Genomic DNA, 26,719 nt, shown 5'->3' with positions numbered 1-26,719 from the left:
GATTTAGTTTAACTTTTATATTACAAAGTTCTATATAAGTGTTGGATCTAAAATGAGGAGAAATTTAAACCAAATAGGGGTTTTCTTGTTTATTATTGGTTGTGGTTATAACTTGTAAACTCTAAAATGGGAAAATGGTATTTGATGGAATGGAAAAGAATAATCTCTGCAAATTGAGTTAAATTAGACAAGCTAGTTGTTGTTTTAGCAATATTTAACTTTTTAGTTTTTTTTGGTGCAATTAATAAATAGCAATCGAACCTAATGTTTTTTTCGACCACAACCAAGCCAAGGCCAGTATGCAAATTATAATTCCGGTTAAATATCCTCAATGGTAAATATATATATTATATTCTTTTTATTGACATACATAGATTTCAATATTTATAAATTATTCTCAAATCCAGCAAAATCAAATTGATCTTCAACAGAATTATTTTCGTTATTGTTAATATGATATTTCACTTTAACTCTTAATTTAATTTTTGCCCCTTGTTTACCAACAATTTTCAAAGTTTGTCTAATTGATTCATTAGTGGTGGTAGCACTACCACCAATTAATGAATCACCTCCTGAAGTTGAAGAAATAGTTAATTTTTGTGATTTTGGTACCGCAATTAATAATTGAAATTGATCAATATTATCATTGATTTTCGATCTAATTATTGCTTCTATAATAGCTTCACCAGTTTGAGGGAATGATTTTGGTATAAATGAAATTCTCACATCATTATTTTCAAATGCAGGAATTTCTTGTATCGATCCACCCGCGGGATTTATCGAACTAGTTGTTGTGGTGGTAGTGCTATTAAAGAGATCCAAAATTGCCGCATTATTAATTGTTGATTTGTTTGTGTTACTGCCACTATTGGTGCTACTACTACCGCCACCAAAAATATCTGAAATAACATCTCCTTGTTGTTGTTGATTAGTTGGTGTTGAAACAATATCATCCATTAAATCAAGTAATAAATTATCACTACCACCACCAGTAGTCTCATTAGTTGATTTTTTCAATGATTTATTAGTAGTAGTAGTACTAGCATTGGCAGTAGATTTATGTAAAGTTAATGCTTGACGTTGTTTCACTGGTGGTGGGGGCATACGAGCTAATAATCCTCTTTTCAAAGTACTATCTTGACCGAAAATTTGTTGATATTCAACTGCTCTAGTTTGAATTTCCAAATTAGGATCATGAGTTTTGCCATTTAATATTAATCGTAAATGTTCAATGACTTGATTATCTTTAAATTTAATTGATAATTTAATAATTGATGTTAAAATATATGAAGTCAATTGAATTGTTTCTGATTCAGAAAAATTGGTATTATTAATTAAATCATCAATAAGTTGACTCAATTTTTGTTCAGTAATAGTAATGGTTTTACCATTAACTTCAACAGTATTACCCAATATTAAATCACCATATTCCCCCATTGTCCAACTAGTAATTAATGCTAATCCATATTGATTAGTCGTTTCTAAACATGAAGCAACTAATTTGGAAGCAATATGTTTTTTCAATTCAGAATCATTACATTGTAAAATAAGGGCAAGAATATTGGAAATTATATCTGGAGTTAACGCATTACCACCAACTTTTAACATTCTAATTAATGTATCAAAATGCCATTTATCATTAGGAGAATATTTATTAGCAGCAATAGTCAATTGAGATGTAACATAAGATTTCAATTCTTGATCATTACATCTTTCTAAAAATGTTAAAATTTCTCTTGCTAATACACGAATATTTTGTTCATTAAGAATACCAAATGATAATTCCAATGCTCTTCTTCGAATAGAAATATCACCATCAGATAAACAATTGACAATGGTAGATCTATGTCTTTGTACTGCCATTGGTTCAATTGTTACTACTGTCAACAATGTATCTAATGCCACATATCGGGTATTATTATCTTTAGTCGATAAAAATTTCCCTAAAATATTGACCCCCAAAATTTTCAATGATTGATCTGATTGAATAGCAAATATAGTTTTCACACATTCATATAAAATGGCATGAGCAGCATTTTTCCCACTATCTAAATTAGATGCCACTTGAGTTAATATATCATTTATTTGTTCCAAATATTGTGGTGGACATTGTTCATCACGGGCTAATATTCTTAATGTTTCCAATAACAGAACTTGTAAAAATGGATCAGTAGTTCCTGTAACATCATAATCGGGTTGATAACCACTAGTAGTAGTTCGTTTTAAATCAGCAACTAATTTAGGAATGGTTTTAATTAAAATTGGTCGAGATTCTTCCGAAGCAAAATATAATGCTTGAATTAATCTAATGGTCCCTAATAATAAACTTGGTTGCTTTTCATTAATTAATGAATTGATTTTCGTAATGAAAAATTCTGCCAATTCAGGTTCCTTTTCAATTAATTTAGCAGCAACTATACAGGCCTTTTTCTTTAAATAAACATTTTTCGAATCAATAATAGTTTCAACATTAGTATATAAATCTCTAGCCAACTCTGGCGAGGCAATATTACCAAGACAACAAAGAGCTAATCCAACTATAAAAGAATTAGGATGTTGCATGTCATTATCTAATGAATTGGTCAATAAAGTTAAAACTTCTTGATTTTCATCCAATATCAACATACATGCCAAATATCCTAATCTTTTATCAGCAAATCTTGGTGATGCTAATAATTTAAGACATTCAACCTGTCCAAAATGTGTTTTTTCTCCCATTATATACAAGTATAAAAGTTTGGAAATGTTGATACGTCTAGTGGTTTGATCAAGACCAGGGTCTCTAAATGATGTTCTGATGGCTGCTGATTCTTTTTGGACTACTGATCTTTCATCAGCTATCGTTTTGGCTTTCCTAACACTTTTAATAAATGATCTAAGTGATGCCATTGTTTGGGTGTGTGATTATGGGTATATGTATGTATGATTCCTGAAATTTTTGATTTAACTTGATTTGAGTTCGTTTCAGTTTTAAAGATTTGATATTTCGTTGTTGTTGTTGTTGTTGTTGTTAATTTTTTTCGTGTGTGTCCTTTTTTACAAATTTTTTCAATAATAAAGAGATTTCGTCGAATGCCTCCTCCTCTTCCTCCTCCGCATACATTGGTACAGGCACACAAACATATATGTACTAATTATATGGAAATTAACTTGGAGAAAGAGAGCCGTGGTGGTGGTGATCTGTGGCGACACAATAATATAATATGTATAAACTAGTTTGGGGAATAAACTCTTACTACATCCAAATCTCTAGAAAGAAAAGATAAAAATGAATATATTCAACACGATCAAAATAAAAGTATCAGGAGAAGAAGAACCCCTCTCCTAAACCATATTAGTTGTTGCTTCTTTATATATATAAAATAGTAATAATATTAATATTAATTAAATAACAAAATTTCTTTAAAATCTAGTGATGAAACTAAACAAGTATAGGATAAAAACATAATGAAATGAATGAAAAAGAAAGAAACACCTTTCTTTTTGTTTGCCTTTTTGTATTTGCTTTTTGCTTTTTACTTTTTGCTTTTCTTCTTACAAAACAACACACTTTTTCTTCTTTTCCTTCTTTTCTTTAACTCTTAAAGAAGCTCTAGTGGCAGCTTCAAAAACTTCTCTAACACCTCTACCAGTTTTAGCAGAACATTCCAAATAATCAGCAGCACCAATTCTTTGAGCAACTTGTTGACCTTCAGCAGTTGAGACTGGTTGTTGTTGTTGTTGTCTTAAAGCTTCAATAGTATGAGGATCATCTCTTAAATCAGATTTACAACCAACTAAAATAATTGGAACTCCTTGACAGAAATGTAAAACTTCAGAAATCCATTTTTCTAAAACGTTATCTAAAGAATCGGGTGAATCAACTGAAAAACAAATCAAAATAACATTAGAATCGGGATAAGATAATGGTCTTAATCTATCATAATCTTCTTGACCAGCAGTATCCCATAATGCCAATTCAACTTTTCTACCATCGACTTCGACATCAGCAACGTAATTTTCAAAAACAGTAGGGACATAAACTTCTGGGAAAGTACCTTTGGAAAATACAATTAATAAACAAGTCTTACCACAAGCACCATCACCGACAATGACTAATTTTCTACGAAGTTCAGCTGGACCGTTAACCATTATGTAAGTGGAGATGTTATATTAGATAGATGGATTAAGGAAAGGGGGGTGGAGGGGGGGGAGGTAGGGAAGTAGTATGATAAAGATGTAAAGGGATTAAGATATATATGAATCAATTAAAAAAAAAAAAGAAGAGTGAGAGTAAGAGAGAAAATTAAAATTATAATAAATTTTTTTTTCTAATAAAAGAAAAAAGAGTATGTTGGAAGAAAAAACTTGAAAAAAGAGTGAGAGAAGTTCCCTCTGGCTAGACTGGGAGAGAGAAAATTAAAAAAAAAGAGAGAGAGAATGAGAATTCAGGCGACTAAAAATAATAAATAAATAATAAAAAAAGAAATTGTAATGTGTTGTTTAGTTTGGTCAAATGTTACTACTACTATATGTTAGATACAAGACAATTGATTAATTAGAGAATCTAATATTAATTGGCTTTCTCTAATATGGTACCAATTGAGCATATATGAGTATTAAGTTAAATTGAATCCACTGAAACGGCCAAAAAAACAAATAAAACCAAGAGCAGTATTTAAAAGGGGAACAAAATCAAAACAAAACATTCTTTCCTTTTTTTTTTTGTTTTAGACCTTTTCTCGATTAACAAATACTGAAACTAGATATAACAAAAAGAGTTGTTAGATATACTGTATCAATTAACAATAGATAATAACAATAATAGTAGATCAGATATTACATCCAGGGGATTTTTTTTGTCAATTGCTTTTACTATTAATCTCTTTCTTCAGGGTAAGCCGTTTTGGTACTCGATGTTGTGGTTGTTATTTGGTGTGGTTAAAAAGTAATTCACCTCACACGAAATCTCGACCATTGATTTAGCCAATTTAACACGACCAAACACGATTTAGTTTTTCAATTTTAAAGAATCAACAACACACTTCATATATACTGGGAAGACATTCAATTATGTGTTGAAGTTACTAAGATTCATCTTTTTTTTCATTTCTTTCGTATTGTGGTGGGTGGCAACCAGTATAAATGTGTAGAGAAAAGTGGTTTATAGAAGAAAACCCCCAGATTAATCAACATCTCGTCTAAATTAACAAAAAAAAATCTTACAACCAATTTTTTTTTTTTTTTTTTGGTGTCACACGTCAATAAACTTCGCCCCCCCTTAAAAATTATTCTGTCTAAATATACTAGGGCTTAGGATAAACAGCAATATACTAACAACAACAACAACAACAACGACAAAACCACCACACTACATTATAAGAAACACGAATCAATTTTATTTCATACTCACACGATAATAATTAGTCATGAATAAATTGTTCTTTTTTAGTTCACATTTGTGAACAACAATTTTTCATAGAGGAGTTTCGAATTTCAAGTGTGTTTCATATTTTAAAACAACAATTTTTTAGGCATTGTTACACAGTTTTGTTCCTGACACAAAACCCAATGTGCAGAGTAAGCTCGATTGGTCGTTTCAAATTTCAAGATCTTTTCTTCGTCGTCGTCACTAAGAGTTAGGCCTGGTTTTAGCCTTGTAAAACACTTAGTTATACACACTTTATGTGTTGGTGTGGATTTTGTAGAAGGTGTAGTCCTATTAGATTTCATACTTTGTGTTTGATTGATGTTGTAAATCGATTTGGTGTAGCAAGACTGAGAAAAAACTTTACCTCTTTTTGAAAAGGTTGCTAAATTTTATCTGAATTTCAAGTAAAATTTTTATACAAATCTTTTTTTTTCAGCATTTTTTTCCCCAGAGAATTTGAAGGTTGACATATTATGAATTATCAACTTCAATTACTACTACACATTTTTCCAGTTTCCCTACCATATCTAATATGAAGATCCGATTTATTATACAAACAAGATTTTAACTTTGGATGTTGCGACCCATCTTGATAAATCATATTAATTATCAACAACCGCAACAATTGCAACATCTAGTTTTTTTTTTTTTTTTGGACTCAGGAATCTCGGCGGGCATTAACATCAAAATCAAAAAGCAAATCTAGGCCCCTTTCTTTTTTCCAGAACAAGAAATAATATTTATCTATTGGAACCAAATTCATGTCGAATATTGCCTCCCAAATAAACAAGGAAGAACTTTTTGAAATAAAACCATATATCTTTCGTCAATCTTCTATTATTATTTTTTTAACTATAATCTATCTATTGGCTGTATGCTTCTGGAATTCAGGGGGTACAAATGCCCATAAGTAATCGTAATTGGTAAGTTCCTGACCAGTGAGTTTACGGTTAACTATTATTATTATTATGATTTATATCAAATAATATCGTTTTAATTATGTCAGTAAAGACCCATCTAACATATTAAACATGATAGTGGTACTTAATAATCATATCCGGATGAGAGAATAGAAATTAGGTACAGGGTCAGAACCTTCTCTTGGAACTGTGAATTTAATTTGTAGCGTTGCAAAAATCTCATTATACATTTGGTAGTGCTGATGGTGCAAAATAATCAAACGAAAAATGGATATTTGGTTGCACTTGAGAATTATCTTTGATTTACAACAAGAGCAACAAATAATAAAAAAAAGATAGGGCAAGTTAAGACAATGATTATTAGAATATGATAATAATAAGCCATCAATAATGAAAAGAAGGAAACAAACTCAAAATTGAAATGTTGATTGTCCAATCAACCAACCAACCCTCTAGGCTCCTACTCATCGCAACGAGCGATACACGAATGGCATTTTGATAAGGCAAAGAGTGTGGAAAAAAAAAGAAATTTCTTTTCTTTATTGTCTTTTTTTTTTTTTCTTTAGCATTTTATTTATCATTTGCCGTAAACCCAACAAAAAATAATACTTGGCCAATTTATTTGAAACAACCGGCAAAAAAAAAAAAAAAAGTCTACTACTATAAATAAAGGAATGGCAATTGTTCTTAAACATTGCGGATTAGTAAAATTCGCCGCCGAATAATTAGTTTTAAACTCCACTTTTAGCAATGACAACTAAAGACACGATTACCTCCTCCCCTTCTTCTTATCAACACCCCTCCCTCCTTGTTTCTATCAATCTGTCATATACAATTGATAACAAACTGAAAAATAAAAATGTGGAGAAACAAAGAATAGATAAGTAGATAGATATCAACAGTAGCAAGCAAGTAGCAAACAAAGATAAAGATAACGGAAGAAATTGGAAAGAGAAGATAAGATTAGATAGAAAGAGACCACCAGAAAAAAAAAAACGAGCAAGGGCCAATCAATCATACAGATATGGGGTTTGATTAGTAAAGGAGATCTAGACTTATTAGGTGGTTGTTGTGTGTACAATACCCTCTTTTTCTTATTATTAAGTCCTATCATCATCTATATAGAGAGAATGCATAGGATACATGTAGATACATATACGTGAAGAAAATAAGGAGGAGTAATAGAAGAATCTAAAATCAACTGATAAACAGAGTAAAACTGTTTGAAAAAGAAAAGTGATACACTGTACACTACCTTCTGAATGCTAATATGCAGTAAATGATTTGATTGATTTGATTGATTATTAAGTAGGCTAAGAATTAATATCGTTAGTTTTATAACTTAATGTAAAAGCAATAAATCAATCAACCCATTTTTGTTTTTTGTTTTTTCACTTCTCTTCCTATTGTTCAATTTTAAAGAAGAAGAAGAAGAAGAAGAAGAATTGGGGTTGTTTATTGATTTGTGATTAATTGATTAAGGTATATTTTTGTACTAGAGTACACGCCCACAAACAACATATAATCGAATCGATTCAAAGAAAGAAAGAATGAGAGAAAATTTTTCATTAACCATCAGTTGTAACACAAAACCCAGAAAACAACAACAACCTCTCAAGTGAAGTGAAAAATTTTTTTTTCTCACTCTTTCTCAAAATCAATCACTTTATACACTACTATACTATACTAACTTTATATATTATCAGTCTTCTTCTTCTTCTTCTTCTTTCTCACCCAATAAATACAAAATAAAAAGATAACGAAAATTTCTGATTTCTTTCCCTCCCCCATATAAATTTTTTTTTTTTTTTTTCATTTTTTCATTTTTTCATATTATCCTTCCTCCTCCCCCCTGCTAAAAGATAATAACTTCTTTCTACCTTCATTTTATTCATTTATATCATTATTTGATTATCATTTATTAGATATAATTAACTCACCCCCCCTCCTCCAATAAGTTTTTATCATCACTTACCCTACCACTTTCCCCTTATCGACCCACTTCTTCCAATGATGTCTATGAGTGATATCCAACAACGTCCTCAAATCCCAACTACTACTGTCAATGTTAGTACTGCTGCAGTTAACACCACAAGTGGGACTACTCCTACTACTACTCCTACTTCACCAATTGATAATATTGCCAAACATGAAGTACAGGTTAAACCATCAGAAGATCAACCAGTGAAACCTAAACTTGAACAACACCCTGATCAACCTTCAAAACCACCCCCAGAGCAACAACAACAACAACAGCAATTACCAACACCTCCTACAAAACCACCTAAGACAACTGCCAATACAAGTGCAACTTCTACTAAAATGTCCATGTCTGGACCAGTTTGTGGGAATTGTCAAACTCAAACTACTCCCTTATGGAGAAGAGATGAAACAGGTCAAGTATTGTGTAATGCCTGTGGATTATTTTTGAAATTACATGGACGTGCAAGACCAATTAGTTTAAAGACTGATACAATTAAATCAAGAAATAGAGTCAAACAAAATGGAAGTAATTCCCAATCAAGTAAATCTTCTGGAGCCAATACCCCTGAATTAAAATCTAAAGAAGGTAAATCGGGTAAAAAATCACCAAAACTGAAAAAGAAATCACTTACCAATGGCAATAGCAATGGTAATACTTCTCATGAACATAATACTTTAACCCCATTATTACCAGCTACTAGTAATAACACTCCCACTTTTAAAAGTACCACAAATCAACAACAACAACAACAACAGCTGCAGCTGCAGCTGCAACAACACCAACAACAACATCACCACCACCATAATCATCATTATTTACCTAATCATGTATTACAAACTCATCAAGTACCATTACATTATCCTTCTTCAACTCCTACTCAATTTGCTCCAGGTTTACAAAGAATCACTTCTCCTTTGTTATTGTCTACTACTTCATCTTCTTCATCAATAAGAACTGAACCAAACAATAATAGTAAACTAACTCCAATTCAAGCTGCTGCTGGTGCGTTAGAAAATATGTCGAATGAATTAGGTCCTAGTGCTACTTTTAAAAAAGGTAATAACATCAATGGAGTATCATTAATGAATAAAACTAAAAAAGATATTTCTTCAATTAGTGGTTCATCATCAATATTTTCTAGTGTTGCACCATCTTCTTCATCATTATCTTCTACTTCATCTACTAGTATTATGACCACCAATAATCCAGCACCAAAATTACCTAGTTTAGGATCAAAAATTTCATCACCTTCATCTCAACCTTTTACTCGTTCTACTACTCCTTTACAAACATTGCCTCCATTACACAAGATAGCGTCACATGAATCATCTTTACCCCCATTACATAATATTTCCAACTACAACAACAATAGTAGTGGTAGTGGTGATGGTAGTGGACAACAATCTATGCCTACAAATTCTCAAACTGGTCAATCACCAATCAATGGTAATCAAGACAACAACAACAACAACAACAACAACAGCAATAATAATAACAATAACAATAATGGGAATAATTTCACTACATCAGCTCATGAAGTTACTTTATTGAAAACAAGAATATCTGAATTAGAATTAGTCAATGATTTATATCGAACCAGAATTATGGAATTAGAAGCAATGGAACAAGCAGCTAGATTAAGAGAAAGTTCCATGAAGAAAAGATTAGATGAAGTAATGAATTTACAAATAAATTATCAAAATTTACTCAATAATGGGGTTTCCTCCCAACAACAACCACCACCACAACCTCAGACAAGTGGCCAATATTATAATAACAACAACAACAATGATCAAGGATCACAATCTATAAGTCCAAATGTGAGTATTACTGGATCAACTACAATTACATCACCTAATTCAAGAAGTAAAATAATATCAGAAACTACTCCAACTCATCAACAACAATTGGGGGTGCAAGTTAATAATAATGAATCAATTATATTACCTCCTTTAAAAAGAGAACGAACTGATGAATTAAAAGATGGAAATGATAATAAAAAAGTTAAAATATAAGTGTTTTGACAAGAAAATGGTGATTTTTTTTTGAAATATTTGTTTATATGATGATTAAACTGAAATGAAATGAATTATTATTATATTTATGTATATATATTTGTGGTTATTGACAACCAAATAAGATAAAACGAAAAATTTGTATTAATTTATAGAAGATTTAATAATAGTATAAGTTTTGAGTTTTTCATTTGATTGAAAGATAGATAGAAACACAAGTAAGTAAGAAGATCAAGTGAACATTTGTCCATTACATAAAACAAAACAAAACAAAACGAAACAAAACTATACACAAACACTCAAAAAACAATAAAACAAAATTGTTTAGTAGGAGTAGCCAATTTATGTACGTACATCTGGTTGTTCTTTATTTAAAAATTGTTTAAATTTCAATAATTCCAAAACAAATTGAATTTCATTAGCCAAATATTCATCAACTTTCAAATGATATTTAGATTTATCATCACAATGTTTTTCTAAATATAATCTAACGGTAGCACCAGAAGATCCTGTCCCTGATAATCTAACAATAAATCTTAACCCATTAGTAAATTTAATAAATAATCCTTGATTTGGTGAAACACTACCATCTAAATCAGTATAAGAGAAATTATCTGCTTGTTTAATAATATAACCTGGACTTAATTCATCACCAACAGATTTTTCATTAACAATTGATTGTAATAAATCCATTAATTGACCAGCACCTTCACTAGAAACATTTTCATAATCATATCTAGTGAAAAAAGTTCGACCATATTTTTCCCAAAATGAATTTTGAACAATTTCAATTGAAGTTTTTGAATTAGGATTTTGTTTATTATAACCAGCTAATACATTTAACCAAGCAACAATAGCCCATAATCCATCTTTTTCTCTAATATGATTCAGTCCAGTACCAAAACTTTCTTCACCACAAATACTCAATTTTTTAGCATCAAATAATGAACAGAAAAATTTCCAACCAGTAGGAACTTCATAACATTGTAAATTTTTATTAGCAGCAACAAGATCAATAGCACCAGAAGTTGGCATTGATCTAGCTAAACCATAAACTCCTTGTTTTTGGAAATATGGAATAGAATCAGCATATTCAGATATAATTGCAACTGAATCACCTGGTGAAACAAAAGTCCCAGCACCATAAATCATATTTCTATCACCATCACCATCTGAAGCAGCACCAAAAGCAATGTTTTCTTTATCAACTCTTTCAACTAAAGTATGAGCATAAGTTAAATTTGGATCTGGATGTAATCCCCCAAAATCAGGTAAAGGTTTATAATTTTGAATTGATGATTCAGGTAATCCTAATTCATTAATAAATATTTCATAGCCATAAGGACCAGTAACACCATTTAATGCATCAAATAATACTTTGAAATCTTGTTCTTTAGTAGCTTTATCAAGGAATGATTTAATTAATGGGAAATCAAAAATTGATTTCAACATATCAACATAATCTTTCGTTGAATCAATGATTTCAATTTCAATTGGTCCAATAACAATAGAACCAATTTTAGATAAATCAACTGTTGGTAATTCAATTAATTTATATTGAGTCAATTTTTTCGAAATTTCAAAAATCTTATTAGTAACTGATTCAGGAGCTGGTCCACCATTACCTAAATTATATTTAATTCCTAAATCATTTTCAGGACCACCAGGATTATGACTAGCAGTTAAAATAATCCCACCAGTGGCCTGTCTAATTCTAATTACATGAGATGTTGCTGGAGTTGATAAAATCCCATTTTGACCAAGAATCAATTTTTTAACTCCATTAGCTGCAGCAATTTTAATAATTAATTGAATAACAACATCATTATAAAATCTTCCATCACCACCAATAACTAATGTTGAATTTTGAGCACCTTCAGGAATTGCATCCAAAATTGATTGAATGAAATTTTCGGTATAGTGAGGTTGTTGGAATACTGTGACTTTTTTTCTTAATCCAGAAGTCCCAGGTTTTTGATCTTGAAATGGTTTAGTTTCAATTGTTTTAATTGATAATTCCGACATGATAATAAGTGGTTATTTGATTAACAAGAGACAAGAAAATCAATTGGAGGAGGAGGAAGTGAAAATAAAATAAAAAAAAAAAATTCCAGGTGGATGGGGTTTGGAAATTTGCGCTTATATTTATTTATTTATTTAGTTGTTAGATTTTCGTCGAGTAAAAAATTAATTGGAAGTGTGTTTTCATATTTCATTTTTCTCCGGCGTCCTCCCCCCCCCTCCTCCCCACTACTACCACCACTACACAAAAAAAAAACTAACAAAGAATTTCAGGGTACTCCTATTCATCAGTATGTATTGTTTAGGAGCAAACGCTCATCCTCTATAGAACAAACAAAACAGACATATGAACAAACATAATTTCATAGTAATAGGGAGGTTAAAATTGAGTATCAGAAGATATACATAACATGATGTAATTTGTAGTAGAGTTAGATTAAATTAGGTCCGAGGACACGTCACGCTCCCTTCTCCTCCCCACCCCCCCTCTTCCTCTTATTAAGCTTCGCTTGCATAGTAATTATTCCACACCCCCTTTCCTCTTCCCGCACGCAGAGCTCTAAATGCTTTGTTTTTTTAGTTTAATTTAGACTACACCATCTCCAGATGTTATTGTTGTTCTTGTTCCACTCCACCTCTTAACCCCCAACATTTTCCTCCACAATTTTGTGTTAATAAATAAGGGAAAGAGTTTTGTTTAGTTCACGAGGGGAGGATGAGAACTGGGGGGAAGAATTGGCGATAAACATTGCCTGACAATTCTCGCGTAATGTTCGTTCGTTCAGTGATCACCAGATGTGATATGATTTCTAAAAAGTTTGATACATTTACATAATCTACAAAACTACTTCTTCAATTATCATCAACTTTGGAATGTTTCCTTTTACGTGTAGTGTTAGTATTGGTGACATCAGTTAGTACACCATCCAGTGGATGTTCGTCTTGTAAATCACCTCTCTTTTCAATAAAAAAGTACCCAGTATATACTTGTCCAAAAAATCATCGTCTTTTAAATACTTGGCTACTTCTGATTCAGTTAAATTTCCAATTTCATAGCATTCTTTGTAAATTCTGCTTCTGCAAGTTGCACAAATAATCTATCTACTTTCTTTCTTTTTTCCTCGACACCCTTTTGCAATTTTCCATAATTTCCAATTTGGCCATAACTTCTTGTGTATGTTCATGGATATCTTCAACCCAAGGAGTTTCATGTCCTTTACTAGTGGTGGTATTAGCTCTTCTTTTTTTTTTCTCAGTTTCAGTATTGAGTTTTGCAACTAAATCTCTTGATAAACTCACAACTTTTCGAATATTATTTGGATACATCCCTGTAGTAGCCCAACAATCAATAATCTTTTCTGGAGATATATTCAATTGGTGTCTTGCTTTAAAATATCCTGATAAGAAAAACATGAACCTCCATTGATCCATTTGGATTTCAAGTCGGTTCCACTGAATACAATACCTATTGGACCATCATTACCTGTCATACCAACGGCTTCAATCACTGTACAAGTATCATAGCCTTCAAAAGATTGAACATAGATTTTATTATCATCACCAGGTATAACCAGTTTTAAACTATTCCGTTTCCCCATGATATATTTTGTAACATCAACTCTAAATACATTTTCATGACGAATATTATTATCATTTATCAATTGGTTGAAATTATTGAAAAATTTCTCGGCTTGATTACGACTAGTTGATTTCATGGTCAAACTCGATACCAACTTTTTATCCACTGTATGAATTTCCAGATGTCTTTTTTTTAAATCCTCTAAACCAACCTCTACTGACATTCACTGGTGATTCTTTGTCTTTGCAAAGTATCAACTCAGCAAACTCAACCATGTCTTTACCAGTTCTTGGTGTGCCTTCTTTCTCTGATTCAAGAATCCATTCAGCAATCATATCTTCTTGTAATGGACTAAAAAGTTGTTGTTTCGAATGAGCCATTTTTTGGGGGAGAACTCCTTGTAACCGTTTCCTTAATGTTTCCTTAATGTTTCCACACAAAGACCATATTTTCGAGCTGCTTTTCGAAGTGCAGATATTGCTCCACTTTTAATATCGTTGATGGCCGCTTGCATAGCAATCTCCTCAACTTCGTGCTTACTCATTTCCAGACAAGGTAAAGATATAAGTATATGAATGTGTAAAAGTATTGAAGAAAGAATAAATTATGTATTTGCTTATTTGCAGGGGAAGGGGTTTTAGAATTTAGGGGGTGTGGGGGCAAGTTTTATATTTCGTTTGACGCGTAAACAAAAACGAACTCCGAAATTTAAACAGCAAATATAACTCTTAATGGACAAAACCGGGGATGTCTATTGGTTTATCAACTTATAACAAAACCTAGACTTACATCTTAAGAATTAAGTATATAGTAAGTGTCAGGCTGGAATAGCTTTAGACTAATGTATTATCAACCAAAAAAGTTGGGATCAGGAACAACTGCCCAGTTTTTGTGCGATTTACACTAAACAACTTTAACAGCAACTAATCTACAAACCCCAAACTGAAAACACACACAGTATACATCTTTGCGTATCAGTACAGTACTCCAACTCATTATGGCAGTGGATTTAACTAACTGGCAATTTCGTCAAATATCAAACCACATAAAATCACCATTAATTTCCAACCAATGGTACGACACCAAGAATTTCTCATCACACCAAATACATGTTGATCTTTTATATGCAAATATCATCCCTGATCCATTTATTGATGATAATGAAATTCATGTGCAATGGATTGGTGAATTGGATTGGCAATATCGATGTATATTTGATGTTCCAGGAACCTCGATTGGTAATGCTAGTTTGATATTTGAAGGTATTGATACATTTGCTGATATACAACTAAACAACAAAACCATTTTAACCACTGAGAATTATTTCCAAAAACATATTATCCCCATAACAGTAAACAGTCATAATGAATTGATAATTACATTTAATAGTAGTTTAAAAGTTGGTCAAGAGTTAGAACAAGAATATGGGAAATTACAAGTTTGGAATGGTGATAGTTCACGAGTTTATGTTAGGAAACCACAATTTCAATATGGATGGGATTGGGGTCCTACTTTAAACACTTGTGGGTTTGAATCTATTAAATTGATTACTGAAAAAGATCATGTTAATGATTTTTTTATACGATACAATTTAAATCAAGAAATGAACATTGCTGAATTATCAATTGAAATTGATTTTTTGTTTGACGACTATCCAGAAAGTTTAGAAATTAAGATAAAAGATGATGCAGATGTTGTTATTGATAGTATTGTACCAACAAGTTCTATCACCAATTATAATATTAGCAATGTCAAATTATGGTATCCCAGAAACCAAGGAGAACAACCCCTTTACACATTTTCTTTATTTGTCAATGGGATGTGCAAGACTACACTTAAAGTTGGGTTTAGAAAAATAGAATTAGTTCAATTGAATGACAAATATGGTAAATCATTTTATTTCAAAATCAACAATATACCAACACAAATTTTTGGAACAAATTGGATCCCTGCTCATTCCTTCCAGTCCCAATTAACCGACTTGGAGTATCAACAATGGATCAATTTGATAGTTAATGGTGGATATAATTTGATTCGAATTTGGGGTGGTGGTCAATATGAAAAAGATATTTTATATTCATTATGTGACGAAGTTGGTATTTTGATTTGGCAAGATTTTATGTTTGCCTGCGGGATTTATCCTCAAACTATAATAGAATCAGTTACACAAGAAGTTGAAGATCAATTAATTAGATTGAGACAACATTGTTCAATAGTAATCTATGCTGGTAACAATGAAGATTATCAGATTGCCGAACTGATAAACCTTGATACCAATAATTTTACTCAATTCCCAGCAAAACATATCTATGAACATATAATACCTGCTAAAATCAACAAATTGTGTAATTTAACTCCATATCATTACGGGTCTCCGTATTCAGACCATTCACACAAATCTTCTAATCCAACAATAGGAGATTTACATCAATGGAATGTTTGGCATGGTACTCATGAACCATATCAGAACTGGCCTCAATTATCAGGTAGATTTGTATCAGAATTTGGAATGCTATCGTACCCGTCTTTGAATACATTGGCGAAATATATCAATGAATCACAATTATCAATTAATTCAACTTTACTAAATTTCCATACTAAAGCTGCTGGTAAAGAACAATTAAATAACTATTTATGGAATAATTTCCCTAAACCAAAATCACTTGAAATTTCACATTACATTTATTTGACACAATTACTTCAATCCGAGGCAATGTCGTTAGCTTATCGCTATTGGAGACAGAATTGGAAAGACTACAAAACTGGTGGGATAATTATGTGGCAGTTAAATGATTGTTGGCCAAGTATATCATGGTCTTCCATTGATTTTTTAAAAGTTCCTAAATTGGCATATTATGGTGTAAAGAGAGAGATTCTGCAAATTGGGATAGCTTGTAGGAGATTTCAAATTAAACAGCAAACCTACAAACAGCAAAATGTATTTGAAGTTAAGCAGTGTTTAGATATATGGGGAGTTGGCGAATTTTCTAAAATTGATGTTGAAATTGAGTTTTATAATGAACATGGTGAATTGTATTTTTCCAAATCAATAAACAGTTGTGTTTTCCTCAAAAACAAGGTGAATATGGTTGCGGAGAAGTTATGTTTTGATAACTTAAACGATAATAGTATTATTTATTTAAAATTAATACAAAATGGCAGAACCATAGCTCAATCAAGTGATTGGCCACAACCATTGAAGAAATTGTCATGGAATCAAATGGCGACAAATATTACATTAGAATATCTAGGAGAAGGAAATTTCCAAGTATCAACAACCAAACCTGTTAAAGGACTTGAATTTTATTTTGATTCTATTGATAATTATCTATTTGATGATAATGGAATTGATTTATTCCCTAACGATCCTCAAATAATACATGTTAATGGCTTTGACAACCTCGATGTTAGTAAAATACGATATAGACATTTAGTGAGTATTTAGTTTAGAAACACACAATTCTCTGGATCAACCTTCCTATTTCAGGTCTAATATTGCCAAGACTCTTAACCTATCCTCTGTTGATTAATTGAAGAATAAAGTTATAGAACTGTTTAATTGGTTTATTGGGTGGTGGTGGTGGTGGTTTTGTACCTAACCACGTGATCTGTATTGTTCCTAATTAAATTATCTGTAATATTGACAAGCTTATAATAATAATAGTAGTCGCGCCTTTTAATATTTTTTTTTTTTTTTTTTTTCACTTCGTCAACATATATTGAAATAATTAATCAACATTAATATAGAAACATATTCTTTACATATATATAACAATAATTCATTTAATTAAGGAATAACCCGAAAATGATATACTATATTCTAGCATTTTTTATATTCATAAGTTTATCAATTTATGCCACTGTTATATTTTTCAGTCATAAACCTCGAAAACCGTTCCCATCAGAATTGACTTATAAAACCAATGATTCCACTGATAAAACACACCCATTACCACCGAGAATAAATACCAATAGTAGTTTCCAAGATGATGGAATTGATATAAGTTTAGTGATCCCCTGTTACAATGAAACTGAAAGATTAGGGAAAATGTTAGATGAAGCTATTGACTATCTTGAAACAAATCATAGATCAAAATATGAAATTATTGTTGTTGATGATGGATCATCTGATGGAACTGATAAATATGCTTTAGAAAAGGCTAATGAATTTAAGTTATTGCCTCATATAATGAGAGTAGTTCAATTGAAACAAAATAGAGGTAAAGGTGGAGCTGTCACTCATGGATCATTACATTCTCGTGGGAAATATGTATTATTTGCTGATGCTGATGGTGCTACTCTGTTCCCTGATGCTGCCAAATTAATTGATTATCTTGCCAATACTAATGGTCGTGCATCAATTGCCATTGGTTCAAGAGCACATATGGTTAATACTGATGCTGTTGTTAAACGATCATTTATTAGGAATTTCTTAATGTATGGTCTTCATGCATTAGTATTTGTATTTGGTATTAGAGACATTAGAGACACTCAATGTGGATTTAAAATGTTTAATTTTGAGGCAGTTAAAAATATATTCCCTCATATGCATACTGAAAGATGGATTTTCGATGTTGAAGTGTTATTATTAGGTGAAATTCAAAAATTTAATATGAAAGAATTACCAGTTAATTGGCAAGAAATTGATGGATCAAAAGTTGATTTGGCTAGAGATTCAATCGCCATGGCAATTGATTTGGTGGTTACTCGATTGGCATATCTTTTAGGAGTATATAAATTGGATGAATGTGGTCGAAGCAACAAGAAGGAACAATAATAGAAGTTATAGAAGAAAGAAAAGACAACATTAAATAAATATTTATGTATATTTATACTCACACAATACAATTAAACGAATTAATATCTCCAAAACTATTATTATTAGCCCCTTTCAAACCCATAAAAAAAAAAAAAAATTGCAACCAGACAAATACATGTTAGGAGCATTTACGATTCAACTTTATTAATAGCACCGGATTTAACATCATAAATATATCCAGTTACAGGGACATCCAATACCAAAGGATTTTTCTTGAAAAATTCCACATCATCTTTAACACTTTTTTCTAAATCACCAAAGGGTAAAAAAGCAAAATGATCAACATTATGACCTGTTTCTTTAGCAACTATTCCTCGTAAATCATTATCAGAAAATGTCAACATACCACAATCAGTATGATGAACAACAACAATTTCTCTTGTTCCTAATAATCTTTGAGATATAATAACACTTCTTAATGCATCACTAGCTCTACCTCCAGCATTACGAATTACATGAGCATCACCCTCAGTTAATCCAAGTGATGCAGCAGGATCAATTCTTGCATCCATACATATTACCACAGCTACTTTTCTAGCTGGTGGAAGTGGTAAATCACCTTTAGTGAAATTGGAGGAGTAATTTGTGTTGGCTTTTTCAAATTCTTGAGCAACTGACATGGGAAATAAGATAATGTTAGACTAAATATTGAAGAAGAATAATGATTAGATTTTTGAACTTTCGAGTAAGAAATTGTTGCTGATTTATAGTCATTTCCCCCCTCTATTGGGAGAATTTTAAGAAATGTGGAGTCTGATAATTGGGGAAAACTTATTGTATATAATCGTGATTTAGAGTGGTCTTGCAAACTGTGGCTTTCTTCCACACATCGAGGGATTTCCCCTTTCCTATTTTCTCTTGGTATCGTATAATTCATTATTACATACAATGCAGAATTCTTTGAAAGAATTAGGAGATTGGTCCCCATGTCCCAAAATTTAGTTTTGAGTTATTGTTCTAATTCTGTAGGACCATATTGGTTTCAAGGGGAAATATAAACTAGCTAAGAATGCCATTTTACAACATATCAACTTTAACAGATAGGCAGAATAAAATTTAAATAACAACAGTAAATTGACTCTAACGCAATATATCAACAAATATCCTCCTGGATTTGCATTGAATGAACAATTATTTGGTGTCAATATGAGGGTTCTGATGAAAGATTAGTAATTGATGTAATTTATCATATTCAGCCCCTATAGTTCACATTTTTTCCATTATAGTAACAAAATATAATACATCAATAAACCAATAAAATTGTAGATCTCGCAATAGTTATATATGTAGATATATACTTCTTTTCAATATACCACTGAACAGTATAATCCAATCTCCTTTTGCAATATTCACCAACAGGGTCGTGTACCAACATACAGATACTGCATATTGCCATGTTCCGATAGTTTCAACAAGAATAATAAACTCATACAGAACCATCAGAAATGAGAAAAGGACGGTAAACTCTTCATTCTTTATAATCATCCCCTAAATAAAATGTCAGACGAGTTATCACCTGATGAAATTGCTCTTTATGATAGACAAATTAGATTATGGGGTACATCAACCCAATTGAAATTACGTTCAACAAAAATATTACTTATTAATTTAGGTGCTATTGGAAGTGAAATTGTTAAGAATTTAGTATTAGGAGGGATCAACACTATTGAAATACTAGATAATTCAACGATTAAACCTCAAGATTTTGCTGCTCAATTTTTTTTACCCAATGAAGAGGATTCAGCATGTATTGGACAATTAAAATTACCATTAGTTATTGAAAAAATACGAGAGTTGAATAATCGAGTCAATTTATCAATCAATACTGATATGACAATTGATCAATTAGAGTCAAATTACTTAAAAAAATTTGATTTAATTATTGCTACTGAAATTAATAATAAATCAGAAATTTTCCAATTGAATAAATTGACTAGAAATTTAAATATTCCAATGTATTTAACGGGGATGCATGGATTATTTGGTTATATTATTACTGATTTGATTGAACATGAATCAATTCTTACTAAACCCAAAGGTAATGTTGCTCGACAATCAGGAGTTCAATTATCACCCAATAAAACTATTATTAATGTTACTAGCACCAATAATAATGACCATGACAACAATAATGATAATGGTTCTGGGAAAAATGAATTAATAACTATAAAAGATCAATTTGTACCTATAGATTCAATATTTGTATCAAAAAAATTACCAACTCAATTTACTAAAAAACAATTAACCAAGAAAATATCACCTATTTTACCATTAATATTTGCATTATTTGAAATCGATCTCCCTACAATTGACAACAAGGAAGTTTTACCATCGATTGATATTGAAATTTTAAAAGCAAAATCTATTGAAATTTGTCATAAATTTGAAATCCCTCATGAAATTATTACTCAACAATATTATGAAATGTTTAGTAAATGTGCATTCACTGAATTTGCTCCAATTTCAGCTATATTGGGAGGAACAGTAGCACAAGATGTAATACAATTTTTAAGTGGGAAAGAAAGTCCTATCAATAATGTATTGGTATTAGATTCAATAACACTGGAAATGCCAATTTATCTGCTTTAAATGAAAAAAAAAAAGGGATATTGTATAAATGTTGTATAGTGAATATATTTCAAGGGATTTACCGGTGAATGGGTAGACAGTAGTATTGTTTGCTATAATCTCTTAATGAGTTGATAAGCTAGAATAAATTGATTTTCAATAGAGTAGTTTCTTGACATGTTTACTCAAATTCTTCGTACATGGTTTCTTCAAGTAAATGTGTCTACCTGTGATATTTATCAGTTCCATATAAATATTTATACCATTATTAATTTCTGATCTTGATGGTCTTGTTGTGTGAATTTTATTGATTGTGTAATTGTTATTATAAATGAATTTGACATAATTCCAGTATAACCCGAGAGAGAAAATAGAATCCTCTTAAAAAAATGGGAAGGAAAAAAAAAAAAAATAATCGAATCCTTTTCAGAAACTATTTTCTTTTCCACTCTATTTCAAACATTCTTGTTAGATAATCATATACAACAATAAAAGGATACTAAACCGATTAGGAACAAGCTTATTATCAACTTTCAAAAAAGAGAATTAGTAACTTTAAACAATCAAAAGGAGAGAAACATGTATCAAGAATTACCATTTGATGAATTAAAAGTTGATTCGAGAAAACGAAGAGTAGCTTATTTTTATGATCAAGATGTTGGTAATTATTTTTATGGAACTGGTCATTGTATGAAACCTCATAGAATTAGAATGGCTCATTCATTAATTATGAATTATGAATTATATAAAAAAATGGAAATTTATCGAGCTCAACCAGCAACAAATTTAGAATTGACTCAATTTCATACTGATGAATATATAGATTTTATTGATCGAGTTACTCCCGATAATCTACATTTATTTGAACGAGAACAAGTGATATTTAATGTTGGAGATGATTGTCCAGTTTTCGATGGATTAGGAGAATTTTGTAAAATTTCTTGTGGTGGATCAATGGAAGGAGCGGCAAGATTAAATCGAGGACAAGCTGATATTGCCATTAATTATGCTGGTGGATTACATCATGCAAAAAAATCTGAAGCTAGTGGATTTTGTTATACTAATGATATTGTTTTGGGGATTATAGAATTGTTACGATATCATCCCAGAGTATTATATATTGATACTGATGTTCATCATGGTGATGGTGTTGAAGAAGCATTTTATACTAATGATCGAGTAATGACTTGTTCTTTCCATAAATTTGGAGAATTTTTCCCTGGTACAGGGAATTTAACTGATATTGGTATTGGCAAGGGGAAATATCATGCCATTAATATCCCACTTCGAGATGGTATAGATGATGCATCTTATAAATCAATATTTGAACCCATAATAACAAAAATTATGGAATGGTATCAACCATCAGCCATTGTTTTACAATGTGGTGGGGATTCTTTAAGTGGTGATCGATTAGGTCCCTTCAATTTATCAATGCGAGGTCATGCCAATTGTGTTAATTTTGTTAGGTCATTAGGAGTCCCCATGATGGTATTAGGTGGTGGTGGTTATACCATTAGAAATGTTGCTAGAACATGGGCATTTGAAACCGGGATTTGTAATGGAGAAATCTTACCTAAAGAATTACCCTATAATGGATATTATGAATATTATGCTCCAACTTATGAATTGGATGTTCGATCAGCTAATATGAATAATGCCAATTCAAAAGATTATTTGGATAAAATATTGACTCAAGTGATATCTAATCTCGATAATACTAAACATGCACCATCAGTGCAAATGAATGAAGTTCCATTAGATATGGAAGATTTGGGTGATGTTGATGAAGATATGCCCGATGCAATAGATACAAAAGGTGGATCACAGTTTGCTAAAGATAAGTTAATTCAAACTGATGGCGAATTTTATGATGATGATGAAAAAGATAAAGGTGAAAAAAATATCCAAGAAAATGGTAATGTGAATATTAATGGGAATGGCAATGGCAATGTGACTATAACGGAGGAAGAACAAGCTGAATTAGATAAATTGAATAATAATGTGTGAATGGCAAATATGTAGATAGAGAATTGTATAAAAGTAGTTCATGTATGTATGTATAATTGGTTAATTATTTGCTCTTTTTATTGATGTTATGTTTTCATATATTAAGTAGTAATAGTTCAATTGATAAAGGAATATATCAAGTTAATTTACTACATAAAGGTTGAAAAAAAAAAAAAAAAAGAATTGTTGAATCTGAAAAGTTGCAAAAAAGGAACCGAATTCGATATCAATATTCAAAAGATTTACTTGTCTAAGTTACAAAAGTAAAAGACTATAAGTTGACGATATTGAAAATCACAGACGGAGATATAAAAAATTGCTTTTAATTCCTTTTAATATATCCATTCAAATTATCACAAGTGTGGCATTTTCTTTCTTTTTATTACACGAATTTGAAAACAAAATCTCGAGTAATAATAATAATGCTCTTTAAGTTTATTTAAATATTGATTCCACATGATTTGACATATCAAGAACTTTATTATCATTACTCCTATCAAAAGTTTAAAGTTGCATTTTACCCCTTTTTACTGCTTGTAAATTTACAACTGAAAATTCCACCTCCTGCCCTTCCCGTCAAATTCAATTAAAGATGATGTTACTATATTATTTAACAAGTTATAAAGAAATACAAATAACAAATTGAGTAGAAACTAAAAGTTAGTCAATTACATTATAGTTCTATGAAATTCAAAAAATTATCATAACTAATGTCTATTTTGCTTTGCTTTGTCAATTTAGACGTACGATTTTTATATTATATATATATATATATTATATTATTTTTAATGATTGTGATTGTATTTGTGTAGTTGTAGTAGTAACACAAAATTCTGCACTCTATGTTAACTAACCCAAAACTGCACCCAATCATTTTTCATGTTAATTTATAAATCTATCCATACTTATTTTGTATAAGAAGGAAATTATTATAAGAATCAATTTTAACTCAACAAGGAAGAGTATTTCCAAATAAAATCCTAAAAAGATATTTATATGACGGTATTTTTGTTAAACCAATAGTAACAACTTCTAATAAGTTGAATTTATCAACATAGTTAAAGGAAAAGTGAAGAAGAAATCATTCATGGCAAACCAAAAAAAAAGAGCTACCAAAGACGAAAACAAAAAAAAAAATTTCTTTTTTTGTTCGTATTTAATTATATGCAGGAGGCAACAACAAAACTCTAATTTAAAAACAGTAAGGTTGTTTCCTAATTAGGAATAGTCATATTGTTGCATTATGCCACCTATCAAAAAAAATACGCAGTAGCACCTGCACACAAAATGAAAAAAGAGACTAAAAGATGCGTGTGGGCGTGCGCGTGCGTGTTCTTATGGTTTGTGTAATAATAAGTTTAAGTTTACTTTCGTACACTACCCATACAAACCTAACTAATATATCGACATAGAATAGAGTTATACTTTTCACTTCTAACTAATACAAATTAAGATTATGTTTCAAGTATATTGATAATTAAGTTTCTACACACAACAACAAGACTATTCCTATTATTGATGTTATTGGGATTTTATTTTTGAAGAAAAGTTTCCAACTAGGTACAAATGAAATTCACCAATACTAAATTGCAAATATTAATCACATTACTCCTATTGTATTATAGAGTTGTCTATAGGAAAAAAAAAAGATGGTACAAAATTAGATTCAAACGGTGCTACTACTCCAACTACAATCTGCTGAGTCGTGGGTGGGTAGGTAGGTGTGTCATACAATATATTATGTATAACTATCCATTCGCTAACTAACTAACTAATTAATTAACTAAAGAGAAATACACAAAACAATAAAAACCAACTCATTTTTCGGAGGGAAAGCAAAGAAAGGAAAGGAAAAGAATGAATGAAATTCGAAAACAATGTAACAGAATAAGAATAAGGTATAAATAATAAAAAAAAAAAAGTATAATAATAAGAAAATACAGAGAAAAATTTTCTCTTCCAATGAAAGAATAATAATAATGATGATGATGATGATGGTTATTTTCGTGATAGTAAACAAAATTTTCTTTCTTTAATTGTTCATCGTGTGAATAGATTTTGACATATTAAAAATCTGTTATATATAATCATAATTATCTTTCTTCACTTTTTTTTTGTTTTTTTGTTTATTTACCTTTTATAAACAAATTTATTCATTTTATCACACTAACTTCAGTCTCTCTTTTTCCAATTCAAAAAAGTATTCATTACTACTACCACCACTACCCACCATAATTTATCAAGTTCCAACCCTTAGTTCATTCGTTTAATAAAAATTTTTGTTCCCATATTTATATTATAAAAACTTTTGCGTACCCTGCTCTCGTCCCCCACTCAAGTCCAACAACAGAAATTCTAAGAAATGAAGTATACCAATTTAATTTGTTCATCTATTTTATTAGCCATTCCAACTATTTTGGCTGACGATGTAGCATCATCAGATACCACTATTGTTAATACCATCACTATTACCAAAACTTTGTATACCCCAGAAGAATCAAGTAGTTTACTTTCAGTTCAATTAGAATCAGAAGCTTCTGTTGCCTCAGTTGCTTCAGTTGCTTCAGAAGCAGCCATTTTAGCAGCAGCATCAGCAGCTTCAGTTGCATCAGTTGCTTCAGAAGCTAGTGCTGCTTCTGTTGCCTCAGACCTTTCAGTACTTGCTAAAGCTACTGAAATCAAAGCTGATTTGGTAAATAATTACAATTCAACCATTAATTCAACTTTGACTTCATCAACAATTGCACCAAAAACTTCATCATCTGCTTCATCTTCATCGTCTTCAAAGAAACATGAATCAATTACTAGTGTCATTACTAGTACTACCAATGATAATGCTAGTGCTGCCGTCACTACAAAAACTGGATCAGTTTCATCTAAAGCTGGAGCTGCTGCAATTGCAGGTCCTGTCCCAATCTTAACTAATTCAATATTTACTGCTGGATTAATTGCCATTGCTGCAGTCTTGTTATAAGGAGAAAAAAGTTTTCATACTTTTTCTTTTTTTTATTTGCTACCAGTTGCAAAAAAACTTTTCTGCTTTTTTTTTTTTTTTTTTCATAATTTTTGCCGTTGCCCATTTCAAATAAGTTGTCAGTTATTGCTACTGTATGTGTGAGTTCATTATCTCCTATCTCATCTATGTTTATTTTATGAAGAGGGTGGGATTGATGTTGATTTGGAATAATTGTTGAAAATACCCAAAATTGATTTGTGTTATTCTTTAACATTCCAACTAACAAATCCTCCCTTTTCTTTCCTTTATGTTGCTTGCTTCCACCTTGTTCAATATGTTATATTTCCTCTCTGTATCTCTGTATCTCTCTTTATCTTTCTGTCTCCCTTTCTTCATCTTCTTCTCCCTCGTTGTATTTTCATTCGTATACTTTATT

At 30.7% G+C, this 26,719-nt stretch overlaps 11 protein-coding genes across 11 annotated transcripts; 6 read left to right on the top strand and 5 right to left on the bottom strand. All coding sequences in view use genetic code 12, as the record gives it.

Annotated features, from left to right (window-relative positions):
• Window positions 1-384: 384 nt before the first annotated feature.
• CD36_27940 (clathrin Adaptor Protein complex large chain, putative) lies at window positions 385-2,889 on the bottom strand (the record flags this gene model as incomplete). Its single annotated transcript, XM_002421805.1, has 1 exon — window positions 385-2,889. One exon carries the CDS (start codon window positions 2,887-2,889, stop codon window positions 385-387), a length of 2,505 nt encoding a protein of 834 aa, XP_002421850.1.
• A 645-nt stretch (window positions 2,890-3,534) lies between these two features.
• RHO1 (protein Rho1 homologue, putative) lies at window positions 3,535-4,131 on the bottom strand (the record flags this gene model as incomplete). The annotated part of the gene is made up of 1 exon (XM_002421804.1): window positions 3,535-4,131. One exon carries the CDS (start codon window positions 4,129-4,131, stop codon window positions 3,535-3,537), a length of 597 nt encoding a protein of 198 aa, XP_002421849.1.
• Window positions 4,132-8,340: 4,209 nt separating this feature from the next.
• CD36_27910 (GATA zinc finger protein, putative) lies at window positions 8,341-10,329 on the top strand (the record flags this gene model as incomplete). The annotated part of the gene is made up of 1 exon (XM_002421803.1): window positions 8,341-10,329. One exon carries the CDS (start codon window positions 8,341-8,343, stop codon window positions 10,327-10,329), a length of 1,989 nt encoding a protein of 662 aa, XP_002421848.1.
• A 342-nt stretch (window positions 10,330-10,671) lies between these two features.
• CD36_27900 (glucose phosphomutase, putative) lies at window positions 10,672-12,354 on the bottom strand (the record flags this gene model as incomplete). Its single annotated transcript, XM_002421802.1, has 1 exon — window positions 10,672-12,354. One exon carries the CDS (start codon window positions 12,352-12,354, stop codon window positions 10,672-10,674), a length of 1,683 nt encoding a protein of 560 aa, XP_002421847.1.
• A 1,098-nt stretch (window positions 12,355-13,452) lies between these two features.
• Window positions 13,453-14,474, bottom strand: CD36_27870 (the record flags this gene model as incomplete). Its single annotated transcript, XM_002421801.1, is given in 4 exon segments — window positions 13,453-13,749; window positions 13,770-14,141; window positions 14,203-14,352; window positions 14,367-14,474. The coding sequence occupies 4 exon segments, from the start codon at window positions 14,472-14,474 to the stop codon at window positions 13,453-13,455; spliced, it is 927 nt and encodes a 308-aa protein (XP_002421846.1).
• A 453-nt stretch (window positions 14,475-14,927) lies between these two features.
• CD36_27860 (beta-mannosidase precursor, putative) lies at window positions 14,928-17,375 on the top strand (the record flags this gene model as incomplete). Its single annotated transcript, XM_002421800.1, has 1 exon — window positions 14,928-17,375. One exon carries the CDS (start codon window positions 14,928-14,930, stop codon window positions 17,373-17,375), a length of 2,448 nt encoding a protein of 815 aa, XP_002421845.1.
• Window positions 17,376-17,735: 360 nt separating this feature from the next.
• Window positions 17,736-18,707, top strand: CD36_27850 (dolichyl-phosphate beta-glucosyltransferase, putative; the record flags this gene model as incomplete). The annotated part of the gene is made up of 1 exon (XM_002421799.1): window positions 17,736-18,707. The coding sequence occupies one exon, from the start codon at window positions 17,736-17,738 to the stop codon at window positions 18,705-18,707; it is 972 nt and encodes a 323-aa protein (XP_002421844.1).
• Window positions 18,708-18,877: 170 nt separating this feature from the next.
• CD36_27840 (carbonic anhydrase, putative) lies at window positions 18,878-19,369 on the bottom strand (the record flags this gene model as incomplete). The annotated part of the gene is made up of 1 exon (XM_002421798.1): window positions 18,878-19,369. One exon carries the CDS (start codon window positions 19,367-19,369, stop codon window positions 18,878-18,880), a length of 492 nt encoding a protein of 163 aa, XP_002421843.1.
• Window positions 19,370-20,246: 877 nt separating this feature from the next.
• Window positions 20,247-21,338, top strand: CD36_27820 (DNA damage tolerance protein, putative; the record flags this gene model as incomplete). The annotated part of the gene is made up of 1 exon (XM_002421797.1): window positions 20,247-21,338. One exon carries the CDS (start codon window positions 20,247-20,249, stop codon window positions 21,336-21,338), a length of 1,092 nt encoding a protein of 363 aa, XP_002421842.1.
• Window positions 21,339-21,896: 558 nt separating this feature from the next.
• CD36_27810 (histone deacetylase, putative) lies at window positions 21,897-23,327 on the top strand (the record flags this gene model as incomplete). The annotated part of the gene is made up of 1 exon (XM_002421796.1): window positions 21,897-23,327. The coding sequence occupies one exon, from the start codon at window positions 21,897-21,899 to the stop codon at window positions 23,325-23,327; it is 1,431 nt and encodes a 476-aa protein (XP_002421841.1).
• Window positions 23,328-25,689: 2,362 nt separating this feature from the next.
• On the top strand, window positions 25,690-26,301 carry CD36_27800 (conserved hypothetical protein; the record flags this gene model as incomplete). The annotated part of the gene is made up of 1 exon (XM_002421795.1): window positions 25,690-26,301. The coding sequence occupies one exon, from the start codon at window positions 25,690-25,692 to the stop codon at window positions 26,299-26,301; it is 612 nt and encodes a 203-aa protein (XP_002421840.1).
• Window positions 26,302-26,719: the final 418 nt, after the last annotated feature.

The sequence above is a fragment of the Candida dubliniensis genome, chromosome R (assembly GCF_000026945.1).
Source record: "Candida dubliniensis CD36 chromosome R, complete sequence".
NCBI classification, from domain to species: Eukaryota; Fungi; Ascomycota; class Pichiomycetes; order Serinales; family Debaryomycetaceae; genus Candida; species Candida dubliniensis.
The sequence above is the reverse complement of the archived record's forward strand: the minus strand, read 5'-3'. Positions and strand labels throughout refer to the sequence as shown.